We start from the raw sequence: 27,839 nt of genomic DNA on the forward strand, positions 1-27,839 counted from the left end.
TGTGCACGATTCATTGAAGGTCCATCCATAACTAGTGCTGTGAGGACAGAGACCATTGTAAAAGCAAATATGGTGTTATAATGTATTGTCAGGACAACTGATCAAAATGAACATACAAGACCTTGGTTAGATTACTTGTGCATTGTTTAGGTTCCCTCAGGTGGGTGATAAAAAGATGCTGGAAAAGGTTAAGAGGCAGGTCATGAGGCTGATGTCTAGTTTAAAGACTCTTAAGAGGCCACATCAGGTTGAGAAATCTGTGACATTCTACTCTAGAAAAGTGTAGATTTCAAGGAAGTTTGACTGAGGTCTTTAAAATAATAAAAGGAAGTCCATGTGGACAGGCTGTTCAAGCTGGATATGTTACGGAGCACCAGGGATATAAGTCTAGTTAACTAAATCCAGAAAAAGTAAGATTCAGGAGGTGCTTCTTTTTGCTGTGTTAATCTGTGGAACAACATGTAGTGAATGTGGATTCACAAGCTTTCAAAAAGGAGCTCGAGGAGTTCTTGACAGTAGCCAATGTGATTATGAAGGGGAAATACATCTCCCGGTTAGTAAGCTTCATGAGTTTTATTCACCTTCAGGGGTCAAGAGAAGAATTTCCTGCTTTTTTCTCCCTTAAATTTTCTCTGTTTTTTAGTCTTTTGTTGGGCTGGGGGATGGAGGAGCGCAGAAGGGAAAGAGAGGAAACTGTGGTGATGGTATGCAGAAGCCACAGCACAACAATAATTTGTATTTATATGGCTCCTTTAACACAATAAAACATTCCAAAGCACTTTACAGAGCATTATCAAACAAAATCTGACACTGAACCACATAACGAAATGTCAGGGCAGAAAGGTAGATTTTAACGAGGGAAGAGAGCTAGAGAGGTATAGAGGTTTTGGGAGGGAATTCCAGAGCCTAGCGCCTTGGCAGTTGGAAGGCACAACCACCAATGGTGGAGCAATTAAAGTCAGGGATGTGCAAGAGGCCAACATTAGAGCAGTGCAAATACAGGACAGGCTCAACAGATCAGTTGGTCATCTTTTAAATATTTGTCATCTCTTTGTTCATTTGCTACATCAGCCTTCCATGTTACAGTGATGCAGTTGGAGTCGGTTCTGAGATTGGGGCAACGTAAAGAGAGCTTTACTCTGCATCTAGCTTGTGCTGTTCTTCACAATGCAACCACCTACAAAATGATGGTACACATATATAAGGCCCTTCAATCAAGTCTCACTCATCTTGAAAATAAATTTGAACACACTATGTGATGTTGTGCTTCTCGAACTGAACCACCAAAATTACTAAGTGAAACTTGAACTCAGCCAGGAGGATCAGACACAGAGCGAAGAACCAGATGCAGTACAAGAAATGGACAGCAGCAAATCACAGGGAACCAAATTCAATCCAAATAGTTTTGATGTCACAAACTGCAATTACAAAGCTCAAACATTTTATGAAGAGATGGTGGAGACTGCATTGGGCCTCAGACACAATGGTTGCAAGTTCATTCTTTATAAGATACAGTGTAGTTTATTTAAACAGAACTTTTGTTTTCAACTGGTCTTACCATTGTGAGTTGGGCTGAGTGCTGTAGAGGCAACGGGGTGTAAATGAAAGGGTAAAGATGATAGTGATGCAGGACCTGAAAATACATACATGCATCATACAACCAGTATTAAAATCTTATTTTGCTCAGCAGTGCTTTACAGGTAAATATGCTGTGCAGTTTATATTAGACTGTGATTTTGTTAAGTAAAATTGCACTACACAAATATCCCCCCATAAAACATTCATTATAGATCATTATGGGTTCTAATGGGTTATTCAGGCCAGCTCCAATTTTCTAATTCCCTTACATTATTCTAATTTTGTTTTTTTGTTTAAATATGAATGTTTCCAGTATTTCTCCTTTTAAAGATAAAGGTTCATTGTGTATATTTCCTCTTGAGATGGAGAACTGGGCAGTACTTAGTGGAGCAAAACCCTTCCCCAAGGACAAACTAGTACCAAACATCCTTAATGACGATTTAATTTCAGTAGCTGACAGAAAATGCCACAGATCCCACACATACTGTTACAAAAGGCAGTGTGTAACATTGTAAATTGTGCAGTCCAGCAGGTCCCAGACTGTGCTTAGTGAGGTGGTCTCGGGGCCCTGGCAGAGGGGGAAGGTAATCTGCCACAGTTCTACTTCTGATATGATTAAAATTTTCACAAGATACCCTGAATTCTAATATTCAAATGTACAGAAGTCAAAAAATGTATTTCTCAGTGCCAAATTTATACATATTTTTCAAATCACTAGAATCATTTAACAAAATATATAGAAACTTTGGTAGTTTAATCCTTGGTGACATTGTTTTCCTTTAAAACAGTATACTATGCTGAAGGTGATGGAACATTTACCTGCATAAAATTCAGGGCTGTAGACAGCACCAACCACAGGGCTCAGCTTCCAGCCTGAAATTAAATATAAATCAAACAGCCTTGAATGTAACATCAAGCTTCAACCTGAAACAACATAATACAAAGAGCACCCAACAACTGGCCAGCAATAAACAATCAGAATATCTATAAATGCCAATCTTTCTAGTGTTAATTTGTGGTGCAGAGCTCCCCAATAGCCAGCAACTTTATCTAATGAGCTAGAGTGACCTGGATGGTCGAGGCTTGTATGCTGAATCTGTGGTCAGAGTAAGTGCCCTCATCACCCCTGGGTTATAGATCGAAAAAACATCCAATGCTCAAGCTGGAAGTGAACATTGCATGTTGACAAGAGTCAGCCATCTAACACTCGCTGTCAGGGCTCATGCACAAGCACTTGGCCAAGTATTGGAGAGCAACTAGGTAAGTATCTTGGCAAAGTATGAGGTAGCTAGAGTCATACGCCATTGTCCCAGAGGGTGATTGGCACCTGTGAGCTGCTCTCCAGCAAACAGGCAATGCTATCAGTAGATGAAAAGACAGATTGGTGGAAAAATAAGCCTGAGCTGAATTAGTAAATCACCCTGATCCTCCACTCAATGTGCAGACTCTCAGAAATGGTTTCCATGAATTCCAAAATGCTGTTTGAAAAAAATCCCCATTTCAATAAATATAAAACAACTCACTTATAGAGCTTTTAAAGTAGAAAGATGCCCCAAAGTGTTTCACACAGGTATATAAAAACAACAGATGCTAATAGTGGTCAAAAACTTGCGCAGAGGCATTTTTGAGGGAGGATTTTAAAGGAGGAGCAGCAGGAACTGGGAAGGGGAAGGGAATTCTAGAACCTGGTGCCTTTGCAACTGAAGACAAAACATGGGCATACAAGAATCTGGAGTCAGAGGAATAGAATGTTTGGGAGCACAGAAGAGGAACAGTTGTAGGACTAGAGGAGGTTACAGAGACAGAATAGCGAGAAGCAAGGAAACTTAAGCACAAGGATGAGTCTTAAGTTTAAGGTATTGGGGGGCAAGAAGCCTTTAGGGGAAACCAGCTCCTCATAACCTAGTGGTTAAAACACTACCTAGTGTGGCACCGAGCCAAATGGACTATATTGTTACAATTTTACTCTCTAATCCATGCTGAATTAGCAGATTGCAGCCTCAACAGCCCGTAATGCCCTGAGCTGGCAAAGGATTAATTAGTCAGGATTTCCATAGCCCTGGTGGAATATCCATGTACTTGGGTGCCAGGGGAGGATATAATGAGATCAGATTCCCTCTGAAGACAAAAAATCTTGAATTGACACTTGAACAGACTGACGATATTCACTATCTTAGTTTCTATTTGAAGATGGCCACTTGGGAGAAGAACCAAATTGCTGCCAATCACTTATGAAACAGTATGCCAGTCTTGGCTTCCATTGTGTAACCCCTTAGTTTAACAATATCAACCAGATACTTCAAAACCTATTCCAGGCTTGCAGTTGTAGATGGACATCATAATAGTAATTTTAAATCTAACCTATACACTTCTGATGGCTCAGGTGGTGAAAGCAATGAATAAGCTGAATAATACAATTCATGAATGTCCCAGGTTCAATCCCTGGTCAGCACTGTGAGCTGATTTCAGTCAGGGGAGTGTAGGTACGGAACTACAACTGGTCTCAGTGGTGCTGTAGGAAGTCAGCAAGGATTTATGCTACTGATCGCTACCCAGCAATCAATCCTGGGTTATGTGAGTGGGCACCAAGGGAACACAGGATTGAGCTCAGCTGTGATGTGCCCTACAAAAGAACATTCACCATCTGGCCTCACACATTAAGAATGGCCACTTGGAGGGTGTCTGGTCCCCATGGAACTTGAAGCCTGTCACTGAGTTGACATGCTCAGGGCATGGGGAGGAAATTGAGAAGTAGAAAGTAAAAGGGAAAGAAATTTACTCCAGAAGCTGATATTAAACTTGTACTAAAAGTGGATGTGTCAGCCAAAGCAGGGCTGTGGTATGTTCAGTCTCATGAGTTAGCTTGTTGGATCAATCTAGCCAATTTTATTAAGCTATGCCATCTGTCAGTGATGACCAGTGTATGAATCTCACTGAGCTCATTATTCTGCACCTTCAAAATTTGCTCCCCATACTTGATTCATTATGGTCTGGAAATGGACAGTCCAGAGTCAAGTGTAGTATTATTTTTATACTTTAAAAAGCTCATTTCATTTTTGTCTACCTGTGAGCACGACTATTCAACATATACACAACTTAGAATGGCACTTCACCTTGTATGCCTGTCAGTGGGCATGCTAAGACTTGTGTAGGCACAAGTATCAGGTACACACAGTTCTTTTACAAGGTAACAATCCCACTCCCATCCAGGTAAGAGATCTGGTCTATCCAATTGAAGGATGTGGTCATGCATGCAGCAATCTGTATTAAATACTGTGTTAATGTTACTCTTCCATGAGAGGTATATAGAAGATTAGCCCCAGAATGAACCAAGCCACTTAATTTCCTCCTGCCTTTGGAGAACCATCCATCTTTCATTTGGCAGCCCTCAATTTCACAGCTGCAATTAAACTCTCTCACTGTGAGTAACTGTGGCTACAAACCTACATTCAAGCATTTTGAATACAGATACAGTGTCTCAAACCCAGCTATCCAAAAACCAGGTGCGTCAAAGCCAGGCATTTTTCTCTCAGGCGCCACTCCCAGAACAGACTAAGTGCAGGAATAAAGAGGCCATTCTCGGGCTGATCCTTGAGGATGAAATCAGCAAGAGTTGCACACACACAGGGCCCGAGTCCACTGCGGCGCTTTACTATCCACTTGCCTCCGGCCCTCCCTGTTCTCCGGACACAAAGCTGCGTGTTCCGCTGGGAACATTCCGACTGTAACATTCCCGGTCGCTTTCAGGTGAGAGGATCATAAGTCACAATTCCTCTGTCCCTGTTATTGCAGTCCAATAGATTTTTTTAAATTTGCCCAATCAAACTTTTAAATCTTCAATGTTCCTGCCCATGATGGTTAAGAGGACTTGTGGCATGCAAGCACTTCCCGTGATCTACAACCTAGTTATTTTTATGACATTAATGATCAATACAAAGCTACAGAGGCAGCCTGCGTGAAGGGGTTCATTCCAAAATCCTGGAGAAACTGAAATCTGGTATGGTCTTGGTCCTGAGGATGTCGGATTTGGGACACTGTACCTGCATTCAAAACATTTACTACCCTTTGAATAATATTGAGACATGTCACTTTAAGCTTCACTAATATAAAGGGATGTTCTTTAGCCCTATGAGTGTTGCTTACTCAAATGTTCCAGGTCTAAATTGCCAATACGTGCACATGTAATACAGTGTATTGATCAGGTACCATTTAATCATCTGCTCTTTTGACTGTGAAGCTTCAGCTTCTCTAATCTTTCCTCATAGCTCACTCTCTTTATACTTGTGATCAATCTTTACATACTTTCTGACATATGTATCTCCTTTTTATAGTTTAGTAACCAGGACTTAATGTGCCCCACTGGGTTCTCACCCACGCACAGCAAATCCTCAGCATAACTCCTATTGGCTTATAGCCCAACATTATATTGATATTTTAAATTGCTGTTATCACAGATGATGATTGGAATCATTTTTCAGAGTAAATTACATTCAAGGCATGTGTTTAGATTCCTCCTTTCTCTCCTGCTTTCCAAATATGTTTTTTTAAAATTGGCCATTGCTCTACTGCAGATTAAAAGATCAACAAAGCAGTTTGAACCGTGGTCATTCCAATGAGTGGCAGTGATGTTGTTCCAGAATTGCACTTTCTTGTCCCTGAATACACTGTGCTGAATAATCTAGTTATACAATTGATTTATCTTTTTTCCCTAAGTGTTTTGCCTGAAGGTACAACAGAATCACAATGAATGCAGAGATGAAGTTCCCGGAGTGGTAGCAGCTTCCTGGACTTCACTAAAATGGCCATTCCTCACAGTTGAGTTTCAAATGAAACACTGGTCAGCTCTCTTTCTGTGAGATCATCACAGCCAAGCTCAACCTCATGAACAACAGCTTCTAATCAGAACAATGAGAAGAGGCCGGTCAAGTACTGCTTGCCCCTCTAATAAATCCAGCTCTCCCAGCCTAGCATCCAACTTCTTTGCCTTGACTACCTTACTTGGTAACTTGACTCCAAATATTCATCTTCATAAATCCAGAGATGCACAAACACCCAGTTCTCAGCAGAAGTTGCTGCATTGAGATCATGAGCAAGATCCTTCATTAATTTTCTTATTCCTATACCAAGAAACAGGGCCATAACTTCCCATCAGCATACTAGTGTGAAGTTGGGCAGTTATTCTGTGGCTGTCCTAATCTGTAGAATGCAATACCACACCACATGGAGTACATAAACATTAAGGTTATGCATCAAGGGCCTTTTCAACGGTGTCCATTTAATTACTCAAGTACTTACAAAAAAACCAAGCCCATAGACAAATAAAGCTTTGTTTCTTTAAGAATCTAGTGTATGTGCAGAAAAGCTACCCTCATACTGAGAACTTGAAGCAATGTTACAGAACTACACAAAAACATCTTTAAATTCACATATGTTAATATTTGAAATACTTACCATTTGCATAAGGGCTGACCATCTTCTTATTAGTCATCACACGAGCAGTGGCATTGTTTACCTGAGATGCACAGATCGACAAAGGACCAGCATGTTAGACAAGGAAATGGTCACTGGTTTTAAAATACAGAACATGCAAGTCTAGCAGAAACAAGATAAATTTAGCTTAATTATGATGGTTATAACATTAAGTATGAATTAGAAGAAAAATTTACAAATTACTTTTTAACTTAATGTACACTTTAGCTATTAATGAATTGCAAAATATCTTTAAATATTTTCAACAAGGCCACTCAAATGTAAACCATTGTTTCTCAGGCAAGCTTTTACCCATAATCCCTATAAAATTAAAACAACTAAATGCACATGTTCACACTGATATGTTATTAAAACCATTGTACAATTTGCTTACTCGCAGTTGGGAGAGATCAGCATGATAGACGGGCTTGTTTTGTACAGCTGTGCCTGTGCTGGGTGATTAAGAAATTAGGTATTTTATTTAGCCAGAATGACAAGATGGTTGGAGAAACTATTGGTCCTATCCGAGAGAGCTAGTGTCTGTTAAGAACGATACTTCTAATTTCAGATGGAATGAAGTTGGAGAGGAGTTTGTGCCTACTATAGCTCAAGAAATGAACTATGGGATGGTTTGTGTTCTGTTATTGTCAGTATTATACAGTCATACATTGCACAATGGGAAGTTCAGACTCACAAAATAGTTGTGTTTTGGAAACGTAGTAAACCCTGAAGATAGGAACAGACTTCAGGAGGTTATAGGCAGATTGGTGAAATGGGCAGGCACATCGCTGATTAAATTTAATGCAGAAAGTGTAAAGTGTTTCACTTTGGGAGGGTAAGGAGAGGCAATATAGTCTAAATTGTATATTTTTAAAGGGGGTGCAGGAAGAGACCTAGGTACGTACGTACACAAGTCTTCGAAGATGGCAAGGCAAGTTGTTAATAAAGCATAATACATCTCTGGCTTTATAAATAGAGGCATAGAGACAAAGGCAAGGAAGCTATTCTAAACTTTTATAAATAACTGGTAGGCTTGCTGGAACATCACACTTTAGGAAGGATGTCAAGAGCTTGGTGAGGGTACAGAGATTTACTGGTACTCCCAGGGATGAAAGACTCCAGCTGTGTGCAGAGAGTCAAGATACCAGCACTGTTTTCCTTGAGAGAGAAGGTAAAAAGGAGATTTAATAGCGGTGTTTAAAATTATATGGGGTCTGCTAAGAGTAGAAAGAGAAACTGGCAGGAGGGGTGGTAAACAGAGAATAGAAATTTAAGATAATTGGCAGAAGAACTAGAGGGGAGATTTTTTTTATATGCAGCAAGTTATGATCCAGAATGCAAAGCTAGATAATGGCAGAAGCAGATTCAAAAACAAATTGGATAAGTACTTGAAGTAGAAAAAATTGTAGGTCAATGGAGAAAGGGCAGGGTGGGGCTAATTGAATAACTTTTTCTGAAGAGCCAGCAGATCTAATGTGCTGTAAGGATTCCATGAGATCCACGTTTCTGTGCTTCAAATTAACCCCCAAGAGAGTTTGAGTGTGTTCACAAAGTTACTGAAGAGCCTGTTCCTTTTTATTTACTGCCTGAGATTTACACTTGCAATATTCACTACATGTGCTGACTCCTTCAAGCTCTCTTACACCACACAGGACAACATTTTACATGGCACAAAGACAGCAATCACAGCACAGGAAATCTTTCACAATAAACAATGAACTCGGTTCTCAGTGATGAATTTAAATGAGTCAGGAATTGTAGTTGTCAGGGCTTTCACAACAGTTATGAGTAAACATGGCATTACTTGAAAGTCGCAATAATCCTGGTGGGTCCTGGACAGATAGAAGGCCTGAATCCAACGATGTTTGCTCATTTGTAGCTATGCAAGGAGCTTTAAAAAAAATTTCTATTGAGCGCACGTTAGCAATAGAGACATCAGAAGCAGAATGATATTTTAACAGGGTGTTTTTCTGCTCAGCAATTAAAACCACAATTGCTCTCAAAAAAGTTAAAATATATTTGTCTTTCAATAAACTAGGATTTGGGGAAGTTTGGGGTGAGGGGAACTAACTACACCAGGTAGAATCATGTTTCCCAGATCTGATAGGATTGAGATTACTCTTTTACCTTAAATAAACACAGAATTATATATGGGATATTGTAATAAAAGAATTAACTGCTGAGCTATGTTTGACTATTATCATGGTCTAGGGGCATTTTTTTATTCATTGATGGGATGTGGACATCGCTGGCTAAGCCAGCATTCATTGCCCATCCCTAATTGCCCTTGAGAAGGTGGTGTGAGCTGCCTTCTTGAACCGCTGCAGTCCATGTGGTGTAGGTACACCCACAGTGCTGTTAGGGAGGGAGTTCCAGGATTTTGATTCAACGACAGTGAAGGAACAGCGATATATTTCCAAATCAGGATGCTGAGTATTTTGGAGGGGAATTAATGCTGGTGGCATTCCCATGTGTCTGCTGCCCTTGTCCTTCTTGATGGTAGTAGTCGTGTGTTTGGAAGGTGCTGTCTAAGGAGCCTTGGTGAGTTTCTGCCGTGCATCTTGTAGATGGTACACACTGCTGCCACTGTGTGTCGGTAGTGGAGGGAGTGAATGTTTGTGGATGGGGTGCCAATCAAGAGGGCTCCTTTGTCCCGGATGGTGTCGAGCTTCTTCAGTGTTGCTGGAGCGGCACTCATCCAAGCAAGTGGGGAGTATTCCAACACACGCCTGACTTGTGCCTTGTAGATGGTGGACAGGCTTTGGGGAGTCAGGAGCGGAGTCACTCGTCGCAGGATTCCCAGCCCCTGACCTGCTCTTGTAGCCAGAGTATTTTTATGGCTAGTTCAGTTCAGTTTCTAGTCAATGGTAACCCCCAGGATGTTGATAGTGGTGGATTCAGCAAAGGTAATGCCGAAAACACTGGTAATGCTCAGAGGATGCTGCCAATACCAGCTTCGTCCAGCCATTACAGTTCCAGGCTCTAACCTGTCCCTCATTAGCAGTAAGGCCAATGTCATTAGGGAGCACTTTTGTGTTGTCATTCCATCTTATTCATCTTGTGACCTGAATATGGTTAATGCTAACATTCAATGCTTTATAAATTACACTTAAATAGCGTAGGAAAAATTGAATAATATGCTCTCAACTGATTCAATGGGCAAACATCACACATCCATATAGAGCTGGAAGGTCCCATATTCAATTTAGGAGTCAGAAAATGCCAATCATGGCCAGTTTGGCAGCAAGGGCACTTTAGCAATTGGTGTCAATGTCAGTGGGATTAAGAAGGGAGAGAATCAGCCAATATTCTCTCACTGCAGCTATCCAGTGACCTTTCCTGGCAGTGCATACACGTGAATGTCAGGCGAGGGAAAGATCAGGCTGAGCTGTGATGCCTCTTCACAACCAAACAGCCTCATGACACTCTAGCCTCACAGGTGAATAGTGCCACTTTGGTGAGGTACTAGAGAGCTGCTAGTGGCTTTGAAACAGTAAGCCAGAATGAATCAGCACCTGCAGGAGAGAATTAAAAAAAATATCAGACAATGGAACGTCTTCTAATTTAAGGAATACTTCCAAAGTAGAGAAAAATTGACGTCATTTGGAAAGATGTTTTCCCACGTTTTTAGTTTAGAATAAAAATTATGTTCAAAGAAAAAGCAGCAGTTTAATTTTTATTAAAAGTCACTGTAAATGGGTGGTCTTTGAGCAGGGGCTTTATCAGGAACAATGGACTCAATCAGAGCACTTTTCAAAATACACTCTCACTCAACAAGTCTCCACACAATTATTAGCCTGAGAAGTACAAGGTTTACCTTTGTTTGGCCATACACAAACGTATCTAAAAACCATGGAACAAAACAATGAAACAAGGAACATGCCAAAAAAACATTAAAAAATTTAAAATAAAAGATAGTAGTGAAGGATTTTAAACATTAGGTGAGGGGCAAAAGTCAGTTTTCCAGCAGTGTGCAACATGAGCACCAAAAGAGGGCCAAGAACCATTGGAGAAGCCACACATTGAGCCAATAGAAAAGGAGGCACAATCTCAGAGAAACAGAGTAACCATTCACAGGCGTGACATACAAGGAAAGGGGAAGAGAGGGGAACAAGGACAAACAAACACAAAGAAAGGGTGCATTAATCAGCAAAACCGTCGTTAAAACTCTGAGTAAGATGTGTAGGAGTCACCATCAATCAACTACTAAATATAGCTCAGGCTGCTTAAAAAAACAAATAAATAAATATGTACAATCCAGTACAGGCGGCACCAAAAAACAGCATTGGAAAGGGGGAAAACGACAAGTCAAGTCACATTCGTAGCGTTAAACGTGAAATGGCAGATGGGTTTCCTTTTTGTTTTGTGTTCGTTTGTTTTGTTTTTTCTTGGTTCACTTACCCGTGCGTACCATCGCCAGCATGTATAGTTACCATGGTTACTGTGACTCAAGTGAAGGGCCCTAAACGCTACACCATCGAGGAGGGAAATATAAAAAAAAGCAAAATATGCAAACATCTTACTCAAAAGGCTTTAAATGATTCATAAAGACCAGTCTGCATACAAGGCAGAGCTGAGGAGGAAATCTGAGATCTAAAATTCATTTGGAATTAAGAAAATTCTATCCAAAATCACAAAAGATAAACAAGGTTTCAGACCATCTTTGGACAAGCATACTCCAAGTTGTTTGCAGATATAACTGGTTTTCAATAGACCTGAGGCCCAGGAACCAACAGCTAGATTTTTACACAAGCATGTTTTTAAATGGAAGGGTAGTGATAACGTTAATACTATTTTTCTTTAATTATTCACCTTTTAATAATTCATGATAATATTTACTTTAGCATTGAACATTTTAATAGTTTTGACCACTAATCGAAGGCTATCTGCAGCTGCTTCGAAAGGCAGTCCAAAGAAGCTCTACAGGACCTCTCTTTAACAAGAGGAAAGGCTAGCTTCACTGATGGATTCACCCCTCAGCACTGCATTGAAGAAAACTGACTCACTTCTTTGTGTGTTTCGGTAGTTTTACCTCAGAAAACAAGGGGAACCTACTTGCACCCTGCTTTGAAAGACACAGAGGTAAAACTGGACATTCTCATTGCATAAACAAAATAGAAAAGGAGCCTTGCACAACAGAGGCCAAAAAAAAAAACAACACAAACATAATTCTGGTCAGCAAGGCTGTAGGAATTACTGTGTAAATTAAAGAGTGCAAGAAAGAGATTGGGGGTAAGGGGTAGTTAGAACAATGACGCACATATGATGACCATCGAACAACCAGTGTATAAAATAAAAAGGTGAGGCAAGACATTTAAAATAAATGTATAGAAGGAAACAATTTTTTTTTAAGACATGCACCTCTATTTTACGGCCCTCAACCACCGTGCCGTGTAATTTCTCCCTCGCCCTGTCGGCATCAGCACTAGATTCGAAAGTTACGAACCCGAATCCCTGCATGCGGCGGGAGAAGGGGGGAGAACAACATGCACATCATTATAAATAGAACAAGTACATGACCACAATCAGCAATACTTTTCTCTCTCATCCTCATGCATGTTTCTTGGAAAATTAAAAAATAAAAAAAAGTAAGCGGCGAGGCCAAACAAAACTGTACTCGTTACTTGGGCTGTTCATTAGTAATTGGGAGATTGGGGTAGCTTTTTTATGGAGGTAGGAGGAAAGGGATGGATGAAAGCGGCAGAGAACAAGAGACAGAATCTCTGAAAGCACACAAGGTCAGTATATTGTTACTACTCTTTTTGTAAGGTGTTCCCGAGTGCTATAACTAGTGTTTACTCTTCTCAGTGATTTCAGACATTGGTCTACCGTATTGTGTCTCAAAGCGCACATTATGTAGAACTAAAGCTTTGCTAAAGGTCCGCTTCACTAAAGTAGCCATGAACATTCATTTAACAAATCTTGCTGTCTGTGGTCCTAGGAGTCTCACAAGCTTAGTTAGCTGTTGTCAGCTGCACTAGACCACATGCCATGAGCCAGTAGTACTACCAGGGTATTATGTTACTACAACTGATTTCAGGTGGAGCTTTGGTGGGTGATAAATGGCTTGTTTATTTCTAAGCTGCATTGGCTAGGTAGGGGTTAGGAAATCAGTGAGGGTGTCCTGCTTCTAATGGTTATCCGGTGACCTCTATCGGAAAATGAAATTAATAGACGAAAGCATCAGGCTCAGCTGCAACTTCCCAACAATTAGCTTGGCAACACGAAATGTCTAGATCTTGGACAAGTACCAGATAACTGCCAGAGCCTGTGGAATCACACATCAGTTAAGGATCATCCCTTTAGGAAAGATGGGCAGAAAAAAAAACTGAAAGACAAAAACACAGCAAGTATTCCAAAGAAACTGACTCTTTTGTGAAAATGTAATTATAATGAGAAATTATTAATATAATAATGAGAAATCAAAATGTTTCATCAATAGCACTCATTTGGCTTTTGAACTGTAAAAAACCTAAGTGCAACTCCCTCTACATTCTTGCTTAATACCGTTCCCTATTTTCATATCAGTTTTGATGCCTGGAAGACTGCTGTTAATTCAATTAAATGTGTGCAAGAGACACAACTTTCAACTGCCACAGAACAGACTGTGAAAGGAGCCAGTTAGTTTTCCACTGGTTACATTAAAGTTGGAACTTTGAACTATGTAGAAAAAAAATAAACAAATCCTGAAAGCCTCAACAGAACTAAACCTCAGGTTGTAAATATTCAGAATATGAATCAAGTGTGAGATAATCAGGGACATTTTTCTTGCAAAGAAATTAAATTTTGATAGTGTGAAAGGGGCTGCTGTAGAGATACTGATGCAGTCAGTCAGTGGTGAGGTGCTTTTGTGTGTTCGCCAGCAAAGCCAGGAACTATCTGAGCTTCAATAATTTACCCCATGAACATGTGGAAGTTATTCCACCCAAACTATTCTAACAAACAAAAGTCAACTTCTAATACCACTCAATTCCTGCACTCTCTAAACCACAGCATATTTTAACAGGGAATGGTCCAATCACATATAACTCAAGGCCTTGCAGGAGCTACACTGTAAGCAGTCCCTGTTTTGGGGAATGTGTGGCACAGTCAGAACACTGTCCTTTTCACCTCTGAATTCTGGGTTCAAGCCAGCACAGACAGATGGCATGAAAGCCTCCTCTCACAGCTATAACGGCCCCAAGAGAAATTAGTTTTGGCACTCTCAATCCAGTTCCTAATGGGCAGAAGTCCACAATACAAATGAAATGTAATTCAGCATTAACTAGCAATCATTCTATGTACTCAGCAAGGTCATATTGATGGTGAGTATAGAAAATGGAAATGTCACAATGAAGTACAGGTTACTCTTCCAATGCTATATGGTGAAGCAAGAGGAGCATTTTAAAATACAAAGTGGGGCTGAGGTGTACTGCTCAAACATATGTAAGCAATTTTACTCTGCATTTAACCAGCACTGTACCTGTGACTATCCAATGCAACAAACATCAAGTGGGGAAAAAAAATTGAAAACTGAAAAATTTAATACCAAATAGGTCATTCCCTACCTTAATAAAGGTTAAATTTCATCCAAAGGTAATTAAATAAAATAGTTGCCCTTTTAACAACACACAGAGACCTGGTTAATTTTAATATAAGAATTAAAGACAACTGAGCAGCTACATTTAATTTTTTTCGATGTGTCTTAGTGAAAGTCCCATGTTATGTTTTGGTAATGACATGCTATCACATGGTAGTCTTTAATGAGTATTCATATTTTAAAAATCCAGAATTTCAAAATGAAACTCAATTCACAAATTCTGTTTTGCTGCACAAATTCAATAAGCAGTAAACATTATTTGTATTTTGTCATATTTATCTACTTCTTGTGAATTGTGCAGTCTCCATTACTAAAGCCACTATGATGTTGACGGTACCCACGTTCTAACAGTTCCAGCTACACTTTTAAGTTTTGCTTTGGCTGAGTGCGCTAATGGGCCCATTGAATCAGTCAAGAGGAAGTTGACCCTGACTTTGCACTGTCCCTGACGGCAGCTCTAGGGACCTCAGTTCACCCTCTTCACATATGGATAATGTGCTGGTAGCGTCATGGGGATTGGGTACCTGCTGCCTACGAAATATCACCAATGCAAAGATTATCATGCTGGACACCATAATACTGTAGAACAACTATTGTGCCCAAATACATGGTGAAAAATTATCTTCAGCCATAATAACTGACCACATTCTGTTTATTTATCAAAGTAAAACTTTGGTGGTGAAAGTATTCTGATCAGAAATTATCTTGACAGTGTAGAACTGAGCAGTAGCAGGGGGAGAGGCAATGTATATCCAGTGGATAAAAATAAAGGCATGATGTCACAGGGTAGGTATTGGTTGGTGAGTATTACCATTCTCTTCATTTCTCTACATGAGGTCAGTGGGTCAAACTAAGAAATTAAGTTAATTGCCTAATAGCTTTTTAAGTTTTAAATTTGGTATAGTTAAGTAGGCTTAAATCTAAGTAAATCTTATTTTTTATTTAAATTAACCTCATTATAAAGTGATGTCATCACAACGGAACCAGCTGATTGGTGAGTGGCTGGCAAGTGTACATTTAAGTCTTAAGTTTATTTCTATGAAGTCAGTCAGGCATGACATGGCATATCAGTCCCGTTCAATGCATATCCTGTTCCACTTCGAAACTCAAGAAATTTTCTCGTGTTCTGAATACCAGAGTGTGTTCTGATTCCTTCAGGAAGTGCAGCCAGAGCCAAGTCCACAGCACAAATATCTGGCTCAGCTGAGCAGTGGGACAGGAGAAGGATTGGGAAAGCAGTGGTAGGAGATTCTATAGTTAGCGGAACAGACAGGTGCTCGTGCCTCCCTGGTGCCAAGGTCAAAGATGTCACTGAGCAGCTACAGGGCACTCTGAGATGGGAGGGTGAACAACCATAGGTCATGAATACCAACGACAAAGAGGGATGAGGTCCAGCAAACAGATTTTAGGGAGCCAGGGAGGAGCCTGGCAGCAGAATCTCTTTCTCTTTCCACAGAATGTGGGCATCCCAGCATTGATTACCCATGCATAATTGCCCCAAAGGTGGTGGTGAGCTGCCTTCTTGAATTGCTGCAGTCCACGTGGTATAAATACACCCGCAGTGCTGTTAGGGAAGGAGTTCCAGGATTTTGACCGAGTGACAATGAAGGAACGGCAATATAGTTCCAAGTCAAAGCGGTAATCTCCAGGTTACTCCCGATGCCAAGCACTAGTGAGCATAGAAATAGGCAAACAGATCAAATGAATGTGAGGCTGGCAACATGATGCAGAAGGGAGAGCATTACATTCCTGGGACATTGAGACTGGTTCTGGGAGAGGTGGAACCTGTACGGGCCGAATGGGTTGCACCTCAACAGAGCCAGGATCAATGTCCTGCGGGGCGGTTACTAGTGCTATTGGGAAGAGTTTAAACCAAGTTGGCAGGGGATGGGAACCAGAATATAACATTAGGGAGGAAAAACAAGGTGTAGAAAGAATGGAAGACACAGATAGCACTAGAGTAGCAGGGTCAAAATTAAGGAGAATGCAGTAAGGACTAAATTGGGTTTACAATGCATGTATGTGAATGCAAGGAGTGTAGTAAATAAGGCTGGTGAGCTGGAGGTGCAGCTGGCTAAATGAAAATATGATGTTGTGGTGATAACGGGGACCGGGCTCAAAAAAGGGTAAGGCTGGGTACTAAATATTCCAGGATATGAGGGAGTTCAGAAAGATAGGGAAGGAAAGAAAGGGCAGTATTAGAGGTACCGTATACTACTAGGTGAATCCTGTAGGCTACCGACTTGAGAAAAAGATATAGAGGACCAAATTTGCAAGGCATTATAGAGAGGTGCAAAACCTATACAGTATTTATAATGGGGGACTTTAATTATATTAATATGGATTGGTATAATAATAGTATAAAAGGCAGAGAGGGGGAAAGAGTTTCTTAAGTGTGTTCAGGAGAATTTTCTAGATCATTAAGTTTCCAACCAAGTGAGGAAGGAGGCATCGCAGGATCAACATTGAGATGGGACAAGGGAATCAAGTGTCAGTAGGAATACATTTTGGGGATGATGATCATAGTATCATAAGGTTTAGGTAAGCTATGGAGAAACCCAAGGAGCAATCCAGAATAAAACTACTTAATTGTCATTCCAATGGGATGAGAACAGACCTGGCCCAGGTTAATTGGAATCAAAGATCAGCAGGCAAAACTGTAACGACAATGGGCTGCATTAGAGGAGATGGTTCAGGTGCAGTCAAGCTGGGAAAGGTAGTACAATCAAAGCAGAGCTCACTGGATGACAAAGAGATAGAGATTAAGATGAAAGAGAAAAAGATGCTTATATAGATATCAGGTTGATAATATAAGTGATAACCAAGCTAAATACAGAAGGTTCACAAGGGAAGTGAAAAAAGAAATAAAAGAAGAAAAGAGAGTGTAGGGGAAGAAACTGGGAGCTAACATAAAAGGGAATCCAAAAGTCTTCCAAAGACATATAAATAGTAAAAGGGAGGAGTGGGGCTTATTAGACACCAAAAAGAGGATTTAAGCATGGAGACAGAGGATGTGGCTGAGGTACTAAATGAATACTTTGCATCTGTCTTTACCAAGAAAGAAGATGTTGCTGAAGTATAGGGGAGATAATTGAGATGCTGGATGAGTTAAATATTGATGAAAAGGAAGTATTAGAGAATCTGGCTGTACTTAAAGTTGACAAGTCCCAGGACAAGATCAGATGCTCCAAGGATGCTAAGGGAAGTAAGAGTGCAAATTTTTGTAGAGGCACTGGCCATAATCTTCCTATCCTCTTAGATACAGGGGTGATGCAGATCATTGGAAAACTGCAAATGTTACACCCGTTTTTGAACAGGAGTGGAAGGATAAGCCCAGCAACTGCAGACCAGTCAGATTAATCTCAGTGGTGGGAAAGTTTTCTTTAGATCTAATAATCTGGGTCAAAAATAACAGTCACTTGGACACATGTGGATTAATTAAGGAAAGGCAGCCCAGATTTGTTAAAGGAAAATTGTCGTTAATTAATTTGAGGTAACAGAGTTGATGAGGGTAATGCACTGGATGTGGTATACATGGGGCAGAATTTTGCCCTTGGGTGTGCGGGCCCCATCGGCTCAGCGGCAGGCGGACAGCCGACCCCTGCCGCCATTTTGAGTGGGCGGGCCAATTAAGGCCCACCCATTGGCCTTCCCGACGAGCTGTCAAAGTGCACTCTTTCGTGCATGCACGCGAAAGAGCACACTGCTCCCTGAGACTAAGTGCTGTCTCAGGGAGATTAGTGACAGTGTAAAAAACTTAAAAAATAGAAAAATAAAAATATTATTAACATGTCACATGAGATGGGACATGTCAATAAAAACGACATAAACTTTATTAAATTTTTAAAAAACGGACATGTATTATCAGAAGCCTGCTGGGGCTCCTGGCCTGCCCGCCAACCTTAAGGTTGGACGGACAGGTCTTTAATGATCTTAATTAGCCTGTCAATGGCCTTAATTGGCCATTGACAGGTCGGCGGGCAGACAGCTGATTTTGCTGTCCGCCCGCCTTCCTAAAAATTTAAAGGGACCGGGATGACGTCAGGGGTTCCTCCCGACGTCATTCCGCGTCATTTTCCCGTTGGCGAGCAGGCCCCGCCCCCAAATCACCGACAGAAAAATTCTGGCCATGGACTACTAAAGGAGTTTGATAAGGTGCCACATAGCACGCTTGTTAGTGAAGTTAAAGTCTATGGAATAAAAGGACAGTGGTAGCATAGATACAAAGTTGACTGTGTGACAGGAAACACAGTAGTGGTAAAGTGTTATTTTCGGACTGTTGGAAGGCATATAGTGGGGCTCCCCAGAGATCATTATTAGGACAACTGCTTTTCTAGATTTATATTAATGACTTAGACTTGGGCGTGCAGGACACAATTTCAAAATTTGCAAATGACACAAAACTTGAACACTGTGAAGTGTGAGGATATTCTATGAATATTCAAAATAAAAAGGGAAGTTCTCCTGATGTTCTGGCATACACAAATCTCTCAACCAATGCCAAGAGAGATACACTGGTCATTTATCTAATTGCTGCTTGTGTGACCTTGCTGTGCATAAATTCACTATAGTTCACTGGCTGTATAGTGCTTTTGAGATGCCCCAAGGATGGAAAAGACACTCAATAACATTAAGTTCTCCCTTTCTTCTCTAAATGTAATTTTTGTTGTAATATGGAAAATGCACTAAGCAGAAATGCATACCAGTAGAGGGGAAGGAGAGAACCAGAGGGGAAATCACCAGAACTTAGAAGAATAAGGCATAAAAGTTCAGGAAATCTAAAACATTGGCTTATCATATATACCTGGCAACATGCAGACTGGAAATGTAAAACTCACTCACTCCAGAAATCAATCCAACCCCCACCCATTGCCCGCATCAGCAGCTGTTAAAGATCTCCATTTTGTGCAGATGGCAGAAATTCAACCAATTTAGATCTAACTATTCCCAAAATCAACTCCCCTCAATTTAGCACACACGAAGGTTGACTTAGCCAGCTTTGGACATGACATGGACATTGAAGCCTATAGCATTTCAGTAGAAACTAATTAATGACTAATTAATGATTTAATATACATGAATTTTATTCTTTGGAGTTAGGGCCTATACAAAGACCTTTTATGGAAGCTTTGGCAAGTTACTGGTAAATAGTTGTAGGAAGGTGCAATGGAGGTAGCCCAAGTAACTCGTTGTTTTAATCTGGCCTCAGAACTGCAATAAATACAAGCAACAGATGAGCAGTGTCAAAAAGTAGATCAACAACCCCTGCAGAAGAATGATAAATAAATGTTACTAGATACAAATATAAAAACGAGAAATCAAAAAAAGGCGATACTCCTATATGTGTTCATAGACAGAAAACACAATTTAACCCATAAGAATACATGCACTATATCCCCAATATACCACAGTGCACATAATAAACACAGTTTCAGCAGCAAAAAACAATCATGCTTGAAGTGATTGGTCGAGGGTAGTTGTTTTCATGCTGCGTTAGAGGATTTTCATCTACAACCTTATTCATCATCTGTAAATGACTTGAAGCCGTTTGCAAGAATCAGTTCCCCTGACCTCAGATCTCACAGATGATACCAAAAAAATCTTTGCTCGAACTACAGACCATTTTATAGAATCTGCTATTGACTAATTATCAAGGCAAAGCATTATCCAATCTGGAATCCCTGGGAGCTCCAATTGATCTCTTCTCTCTATTCTTGACCAACAGAGCTGTAGGCCAATCAGCAGTCCAGACCCAGTCAGAGAAAACCAAGCACCAATACTTGGAGCAAAGAAGACCACGAACTACAAGGTACTTCATTTCACTCCATTCATCTAGTACAGCACTTGAATGGAACAGACTCCTCCAGTCAAGAAAGCAAAGAAATTGTATAACCCAGGTCGATTTAATCGTAGTTCTGTATATTTTATAACGTGACTAATAGAGCTAACTCTCATTTATGCTCATGAGGATTATACTAAACCTGATTAATTGGATAAAAATCATTACTGAAAAGAGAGACATGTTGTTGAAGCTTTTTGTCTTGAACTTATCAGGACAAATGCAAGAATGCCAAATTTCAAACGATCACAACAATTTATACTGCAGGAGAAAAGGGTGCTGGCTTGTTGGCAAGACTCTGATTGGCAAAGGCATGGACAAAGCAATGGGGAACTCTCAGCTTCCCAAGCTCCGGGGTAATTCAAAAAAGGTGCGAGGCTTGAACATTTTCCTTTTGTTGCAGAGACGGGTCCCTGTGTATGATGAGTCAAGTTATGAGCTTGACTGATTATTTTAAATTGGTTCTTAGTGTAGCTATTAGCACACTCAAGGTTGTTCAGCAAGTGTTTCTAATCACAGAATCACATTTAACACTACATGTTTTGCTTTGGTTTTTGCAAGCACAGGCTACTTCAGTACAGTCTGTACTTTGCCTACTACAAACAGCCAGAGAAACACACTGGCACTGAAATTCATAGAAGATGTTGCTCAATTGTGTGGTAGGCAGAAAGTCTTCTTGGACTGACAGAAGCATCCTGTTAGTGGAAAATACCACTTGCATAGCCACTGCATAGTAGCAGCATGAAACGACTTGCTTAACCTGTTCAAATTGCTCAGATACTTTGCCTTTCCAAGGTAATTTGAGGTAGTCTTTTCAGGTCCAAAAGTGGCAGCCTTTGGTCCATTTGTGAGTTTGCACAATACACAGCAAACAATGATCTGGTCAGGATAGCCAGGATACCTGTGATGTGCTCTATTTCTGAGTCAAGCCTGCAATGCCAGGTACGAGGCCAGGTACGTAAGCCACGTGTCCCAATGATTGGCTGATCATTTCTCCTGATGAGTGCAAGACAAAAAGCTTTGGCAACATGTCTTTCTTTTCAGCAATATTCAAGTTCTGAACTAGCAACCAATTGTTTGGATAAAAATTAGGTAAAAGATTTCTCATTTTTGCTTTCTTTGTCAAATGTCCTGCACTTTTATAAATTTCCATGAACAAAAATTCACCTTAACACTGAAATGGCTGCGATTTGCTTAGAAACACATTACAATTATCACAGGAGATAATATGTTTTAGATTAATGCAGCCGTTAAACTGGCGGTGGAATTATGACATTTCAGCAATCGTGTAAGATCTTCCTCAACATATTAACATGGGAGAACTCCAGCATTGTGAAGTATCCTATCATTTACCTACTAGGATTTATTCTAAATTACTTTCTCCTCCAAATTTCTTGTCGACAAGCAATGTTGATTGAGCATGATTCCATGGGTACTGGCTGCCTTCCTTTGTGCAGTCTAGGAACAGTTAGTTTTGGCAAGTTTTTTGATCTCGAAAGCATTTCAGCCAAATCTGATCCTGTCCTCACTAGGTGCCCATACTGTGAATACTGAACAGCAATCAGGAACTGGAACTATGGGAAGTTTCCTTCCCCTCCCCCACCTCCCTATGGGACACTGGGGTTGCTATTTACATTTTAGCTGCTTCCCTGGTGAGATCAACTAACTCAGCACAGATATGGCAGTAGCATGGAATATTTTAAAATTATGGCAATGCCTTCATCTGAAATCAGTGTAGGATACTGATTCATTTTGGTAAGTTAAATTAATGGCACAGTTACCAATGGGAACTTTATTTCTTTTAAAAAAGTTAAAATTTAAGCATAATCAAACTAAATGATGGTTTGATCACTTGAGTCAAATAGCCTTCCAATATTTGTTGTTTAGGTTTAAATAGAAATGAGCAGTGCTTAACTGAGCTGCTGGAAGGTGTCCTTGCAACCATAACTCAGCAAGGTGTCAGTAGCTTCAATAAAAGGGTAAAATAAAATTACCAAAGAAAAATATATTCAGTTGAAGAATGAACATTAATTTCCCAAATATTTTTAGTTGAAATACTTCACTGACCACTATTTAGTTTAAATGTCACTCATGGTGTCCATTTTAGCAATGATTTTATCCAGACTGAGGATCCCTGGATATTCTTGCAAGCCACTCCTAATCATCAATTCAGCTTGATTTCTCCCAATCAGAGCAGTTTCGACATGGTTAGCAATGGTGTCACAGATACCATAAACAGCAAGCACACCAATGCATAGTGTGTCTCCATGAGCTAGATATCTGTGGTCGATTCCAAGGACCCATTATACAGAATAGCAACTATGCAAAGACAGCTGTGAAATTCACGATTAAAAGCAAAAGGTGCGGGGAATCTGGTCAAATCTGTCACCAGAAATATTTATATCTCAGTATTAAAAATGTTGCTTCATTAGTCATAAAATCAAAAGGAAAGGAATTAAAATAACATGGTTTTCCTAACCCTTTTTAGCATGAAGTGGTTATAGTGAGACAGTTAATCATATAAAACATCTCAATACTGTGTGGCGATTGGTCCCCTGTATTTCTGGAAAAACAAACATAACCAATCAAATCACATTCTGACTTCAATGCTACTAGTACCACCCTCCCACCCACCATAAAGATAGAAACAGAAAAGATTAAAATTTAAAATATATTTCAAATCTGTTTTGCTTTAAAGAGAGAATATCCCAATTTTCTGGCCTGTACAGTTGCTTAAAATCAAGGAGGACTCGAGGTGGTTATTGTACTTTGTACAAAATCACAAAGGGATATGAATGTCTAGGGGGAGTATAGTTCATCTGTGATTTTTCAGTCTCAGAGTCCTGCTACTTTACTCAAAGATCTGCAACACTGATACTCGTGGGGGTTGTCTGGTTTCAACTGGTTCCCAGGCTGGGTCGAACCACAGACTGTTCTGCAGTGAATGGGGCAGCTCTGTGATGTCTGTGACCCCCCTGCAAACAAGTCACAGAGATGCTGAAGAGAAAAGGAGTTCCCCAAAAGGATAGGTATCCATAGCTAGGGGGAAAACGTTTCCTATACTTTAAAACTCACAATCTGGCTTTTGCAAATTCATAATCTACTTTAGTTCATTTAAGCCCCCAACACTAGAAGGTCTACAAGAATGGTTTCAACTGGGTGGGTGGGAGAGGCAGATCAGGAGTCCAGTATTTATTAATTATCAGCACCTACTCATATCCCAGAACTCCATAGCACATAACACTGAGGAGCGAACTTGTCTTTAAATTTTTTTGAACTTGCTGTACAGGACAACAGAAAGGAGAACCTTCTCTTTAAAAACATTTTAAAAAGCAGCAATAAAAACAGCCAATATACACAAACATTTTTCATAAATCACATTTGGCATATCACAATAAGTAAAACTACAGTCATCTCTCCCCTTCCCCCCCAAAAAATTTAAGACTCTTGAAAGCTGATAGATAACAAAAAAATTATAAAGAAATTTCCAACTCCCAAATACAAACTCAACATATTAAATATTTTTCAATTACTATTTCTTATCGCTAATTATTATTTTTCCCTTTCCTGAATTTGTTACTCTTGCTGTCATACTGTTCCACATGTGCTGGTCACAGTCTAGAGAACCTTGTTCAACTGTGTGCCAGGTAGTATGTACCAACAAGCTAATGAGCCATGAGATGCATGACAGTCAAATCCAATTCTGTTTCACTAAATGCCCACATACCTACTTTCTATTGGAGTTACAGGATAGTGATCAGATGTGGACAGCTTAACCCAATCCCTGTGAATAGCTAGCTCATGGCACTAGTGACGTGGACTTTGCAGTTGTAATGATAGCAAAACTGTCAGCGTTTGACACTATCACTCTGGAAACTGACAGCAACTTCTGGTGTTCACACATGCATCAGTTGAAAGTGGAAATTCAGAGGTTACTCTCCCAGAGGATAGGCTGTTGAAAGCCCCACATAGAAATCACCAAACAGATGATACCTTCCCTTTTATGCTATTATATCATTTTAAAAGCCGTTAAAACCTTATTAATTGGGTGTAACTTGGGTTTTAACAAAGCACTAAGCTGCTGAAAAATCTCTATGGCCCTATAAAACTAATTTCATATTTGTAGAATGCCAAATCTTTCATTCTGATAAAATCATTTTTAAATACAATATATTTTTTAAAAAATTGATATTTCATATTTCAGTTCCTAATATGTATGTCCCAATCTTTACTTCGCTCTGTAAAATTTATTAAAAAGTGAATGACAATTGGTGCATTTTACTTTCTGATTTGCTGTGTGAGAATCCCTCAATGTGGATGGTTGCTGACACTGCTTGATGACACCATTGTTGCCGGATGCCTGGAGATTCCCTTGACTTGGTGCCAGATTCAAATTAATGTTGGAATAGTTGAAATTCACCCCACAGAGGTCACTAAATCTTTGTAGGCAGCTTCCTTAATGGTTACTGTCTCTGTCCAGGCCATTATATTCTAATGAGAAATTCTGGGGATCTGCAATCCTTTATACTGCTGCTTTAAATTGATGCCTGGTGGAGACATGTGATTCCTAAACTAAAAAGAGTGCCTGGCTCCGCTTGTATAATTTTTTAAATTAAAAAATGGAGACATAACGGCTGATTGAATGATCCACAATGATGTTGGATATTTATATTTACATTACAGAATGCTACTGATGGCAAGACAATTGCTGCTATCAGGAACACCTCTTCAATGTAAACATACAAAACTTATCTATTCAAGGAAAACAAGTTTCAAATGGAGGTTCTTAAACTTTTTTTTAATGCCGAGCAGAAATCATTAACAGGTTTTAAATCACTAGATAAAGGAGTTTGCTGCTGGTTCAAATTACATTTACCTTTTATTTTGTATAGGCAACAAATAATTGACTCCATGCACCAATTTCCCTGTGTTTATTGTTAGTTTCACCCATTCTGCTAGTCTGTTAAGAGTCTGATGCACAAATTGCAGACCTAGTTTTCAGTGCAGAATACTAAGTCACTGACTCTGAATCAGCTTCCAAAAGGCTTGCAGTAAAAGCAACAAATGCCAATATAGAAACCAGCCAAATTGACATTTCAGGTCATCGTAACATCACAGAATCACACAGTGCAGAAGAGGCCCTTTGGCCCGTCCAGTCTGCACCAACACGTGAGGAACACCTGACCTAGCTAATCCCATTTACCATACTTGGCCCATAGCCTTAAATGTTATGACGTGCCAAGTGCTCATCCAGCTACTTTTTAAAAGATGTGAGGCAACCCCACCTCCACCACCCTCCCAGGCAGTGCATTCCAGACTGTCACCACCCTCTGGGTAAAAAAGTTTTTCCTCACATCCCCCCTAAACTTCCTGCCCCTCACCATAAGTCTATCCAATCTCTCTTCTTAACTTAAATGTTTCATCCCAGGCAACATCCTGGTGAATCTCCTCTGCACCCCCTCCAGTGCAATCACATCCTTCCTATAATGTGGCGTCCAGAACTGCACACAGTACTCCAGTTGTGGCCTCACTAAGGTTCTATACCACTCCAACATGACCTCCCTACTTTTGTAATCTATGCCTCGATTGATATAGGCATGTGTCCCATATGCCTTTTTCACCACCCCACTAACATGCTCCTCCGCCTTCAGAGATCTATGGACACACACGCCAAGGTCCCTTTGTTCCTCAGAACTTCCTAGTGTCATGCCATTCATTGAGTATTTCCTTGTCAAATTACTCCTTCCAAAGTGTATCACCTCACACTTTTCAGGGTTAAATTCCATCTGCCACTTATCTGCCCATTTGACCATCCTGTCTATATCTTCCTGTAGCCCAAGACACTCAACCTCACTGTTACCCAGCCAATCTTTGTGTCATCCGCAAACTTACTAATCCTACTCCCCACATAGTCATCTATGTCGTTTATATAAATGACGAATAATAGGGGACCCAGCACAGCGGTATGCCACTGGACACTGGCTTCCAATCACTAAAGCAGCCTTCTGGCATCACCGTCTGTCTCCGCCAACTAAGCCAATTTTGAAATTACCCTGTATCCCATGTGTATTTGCCTTCTTTATAAGTCTCCCATGTGGGATCTTATCAAAGGCTTTGCTGAAATCCATATAAACGACATCAACTGCACTACCCTCATCTACACACCTGGTCACCTCCTCAAAAAATTCAATCAGATTTGTTAGGCATGACCTCCCTCTGACAAAGCCATGCTGATTGTCCCTGATCAAACCTTGCCTCTCCAAGTGGAAATAGATTCTTTTCTTCAGAACTTTCTCCAATAGTTTCCCTAACACTGACGTGAGACTCACTGGTCTGTAGTTCCCTGGCTTATCTCTACAACCCTTCTTAAATAGCGGAACCACATTAGCTGTTCTCCAGTTCTCTGTCACCTCCCGCGTGGCCAGAGAGGAATCAAAAATTTGGGTCAGAGCCCCTGCAATCTCCTCCCTTGCCTACCTCAGCAGTCTGGGACACAAATCATCTGAACCTGAAGATTTGTCCACTTTTAAGCCTGCTAACGCCAATACCTTGTCACTCCCTATATCAATTTGCTCAAGAACCTCAGTCTTTCTCCCCGAGTTCCATACCTTCATCCTCATTCTCTTGGGTGAAGACAGATGTGAAGTATTCGTTCAACATTCAACCGATGTCCTCTGGCTCCACCCATAGATTGCCCCTATGGTCCCTACTCTTTCCCTGTTTATCCTCTTCCCATTGATATACTTATAGAATCTCTTGGGATTTTCCCTACTTTTACCAGCCAGAGCTTTCTCATATCCCCTCTTTACTCTCCTAATTGCTTTCTTAAGCTCCACCCTGCACTGTCTGTACTCCACTAATGCCTCCGCTGATTTGCTCGTCTTGTACCTGCTAAAAGGCTCTCTTCTCCTTCTCATCATATCCTGAATATCTCTGGTCATCCATGGTTCTCTCAGCTTGTTATTCCTTCCTTTCACCCTAGAGGGAACATGTTGAGCCTGTACCCTCCCCATTTCCTTTTTGAACGCCCCAAGACACCGATTGATGTCTATTTCTCCAGATACTGTCTGATTTGATGAGTATTTCCATCTTATTCTCTTCTTGTTTTTGAGATTTCCAGAATCTGCAGTATTTTAGCTTTTGCCAATTTAAGAGATTGCTCTTTGAATTTCCTGCATGAACCTATTTAACACTGGATTCGATGAGGGCAGGAACTAATATTGGAATTAATGTTGAGCTGGTTATCATACTGCTGGCTGGTGTGGAATTTCCCTCAACGCCAGGAAAGATCCACGAGCAGAAACGCAAGGTTACAAAGGTGACAACTGGGTCTGTGATCTGGTGCATCTCCAGCTGCTTAAGAGTTTCTGCTAT

The 27,839-nt window shown here is 40.3% G+C and overlaps 1 protein-coding gene across 12 annotated transcripts in view; it reads right to left on the reverse strand.

The window, feature by feature from the left end:
- LOC144669472 (RNA binding protein fox-1 homolog 1-like) overlaps positions 1 to 27,839 on the reverse strand; it is a 304,542-nt gene that overhangs the window by 26,006 nt on the left and 250,697 nt on the right. For all 12 annotated transcript variants that reach the window (XM_078531936.1, XM_078531937.1, XM_078531941.1 and 9 more), the window contains 4 exons: positions 12,409 to 12,501; positions 7,030 to 7,090; positions 2,398 to 2,451; positions 1,559 to 1,633 (listed from right to left, as the gene is read on the reverse strand). In XM_078531936.1, coding sequence (XP_078388062.1) covers positions 1,559 to 1,633; positions 2,398 to 2,451; positions 7,030 to 7,090; positions 12,409 to 12,501 — 283 coding nt within the window. The remainder of the gene's footprint in view (positions 1 to 1,558; positions 1,634 to 2,397; positions 2,452 to 7,029; positions 7,091 to 12,408; positions 12,502 to 27,839) is intronic.

The sequence above is a fragment of the Cetorhinus maximus genome, chromosome 29 (assembly GCF_964194155.1).
Source record: "Cetorhinus maximus chromosome 29, sCetMax3.hap1.1, whole genome shotgun sequence".
Classification (NCBI taxonomy): domain Eukaryota; kingdom Metazoa; phylum Chordata; class Chondrichthyes; order Lamniformes; family Cetorhinidae; genus Cetorhinus; species Cetorhinus maximus.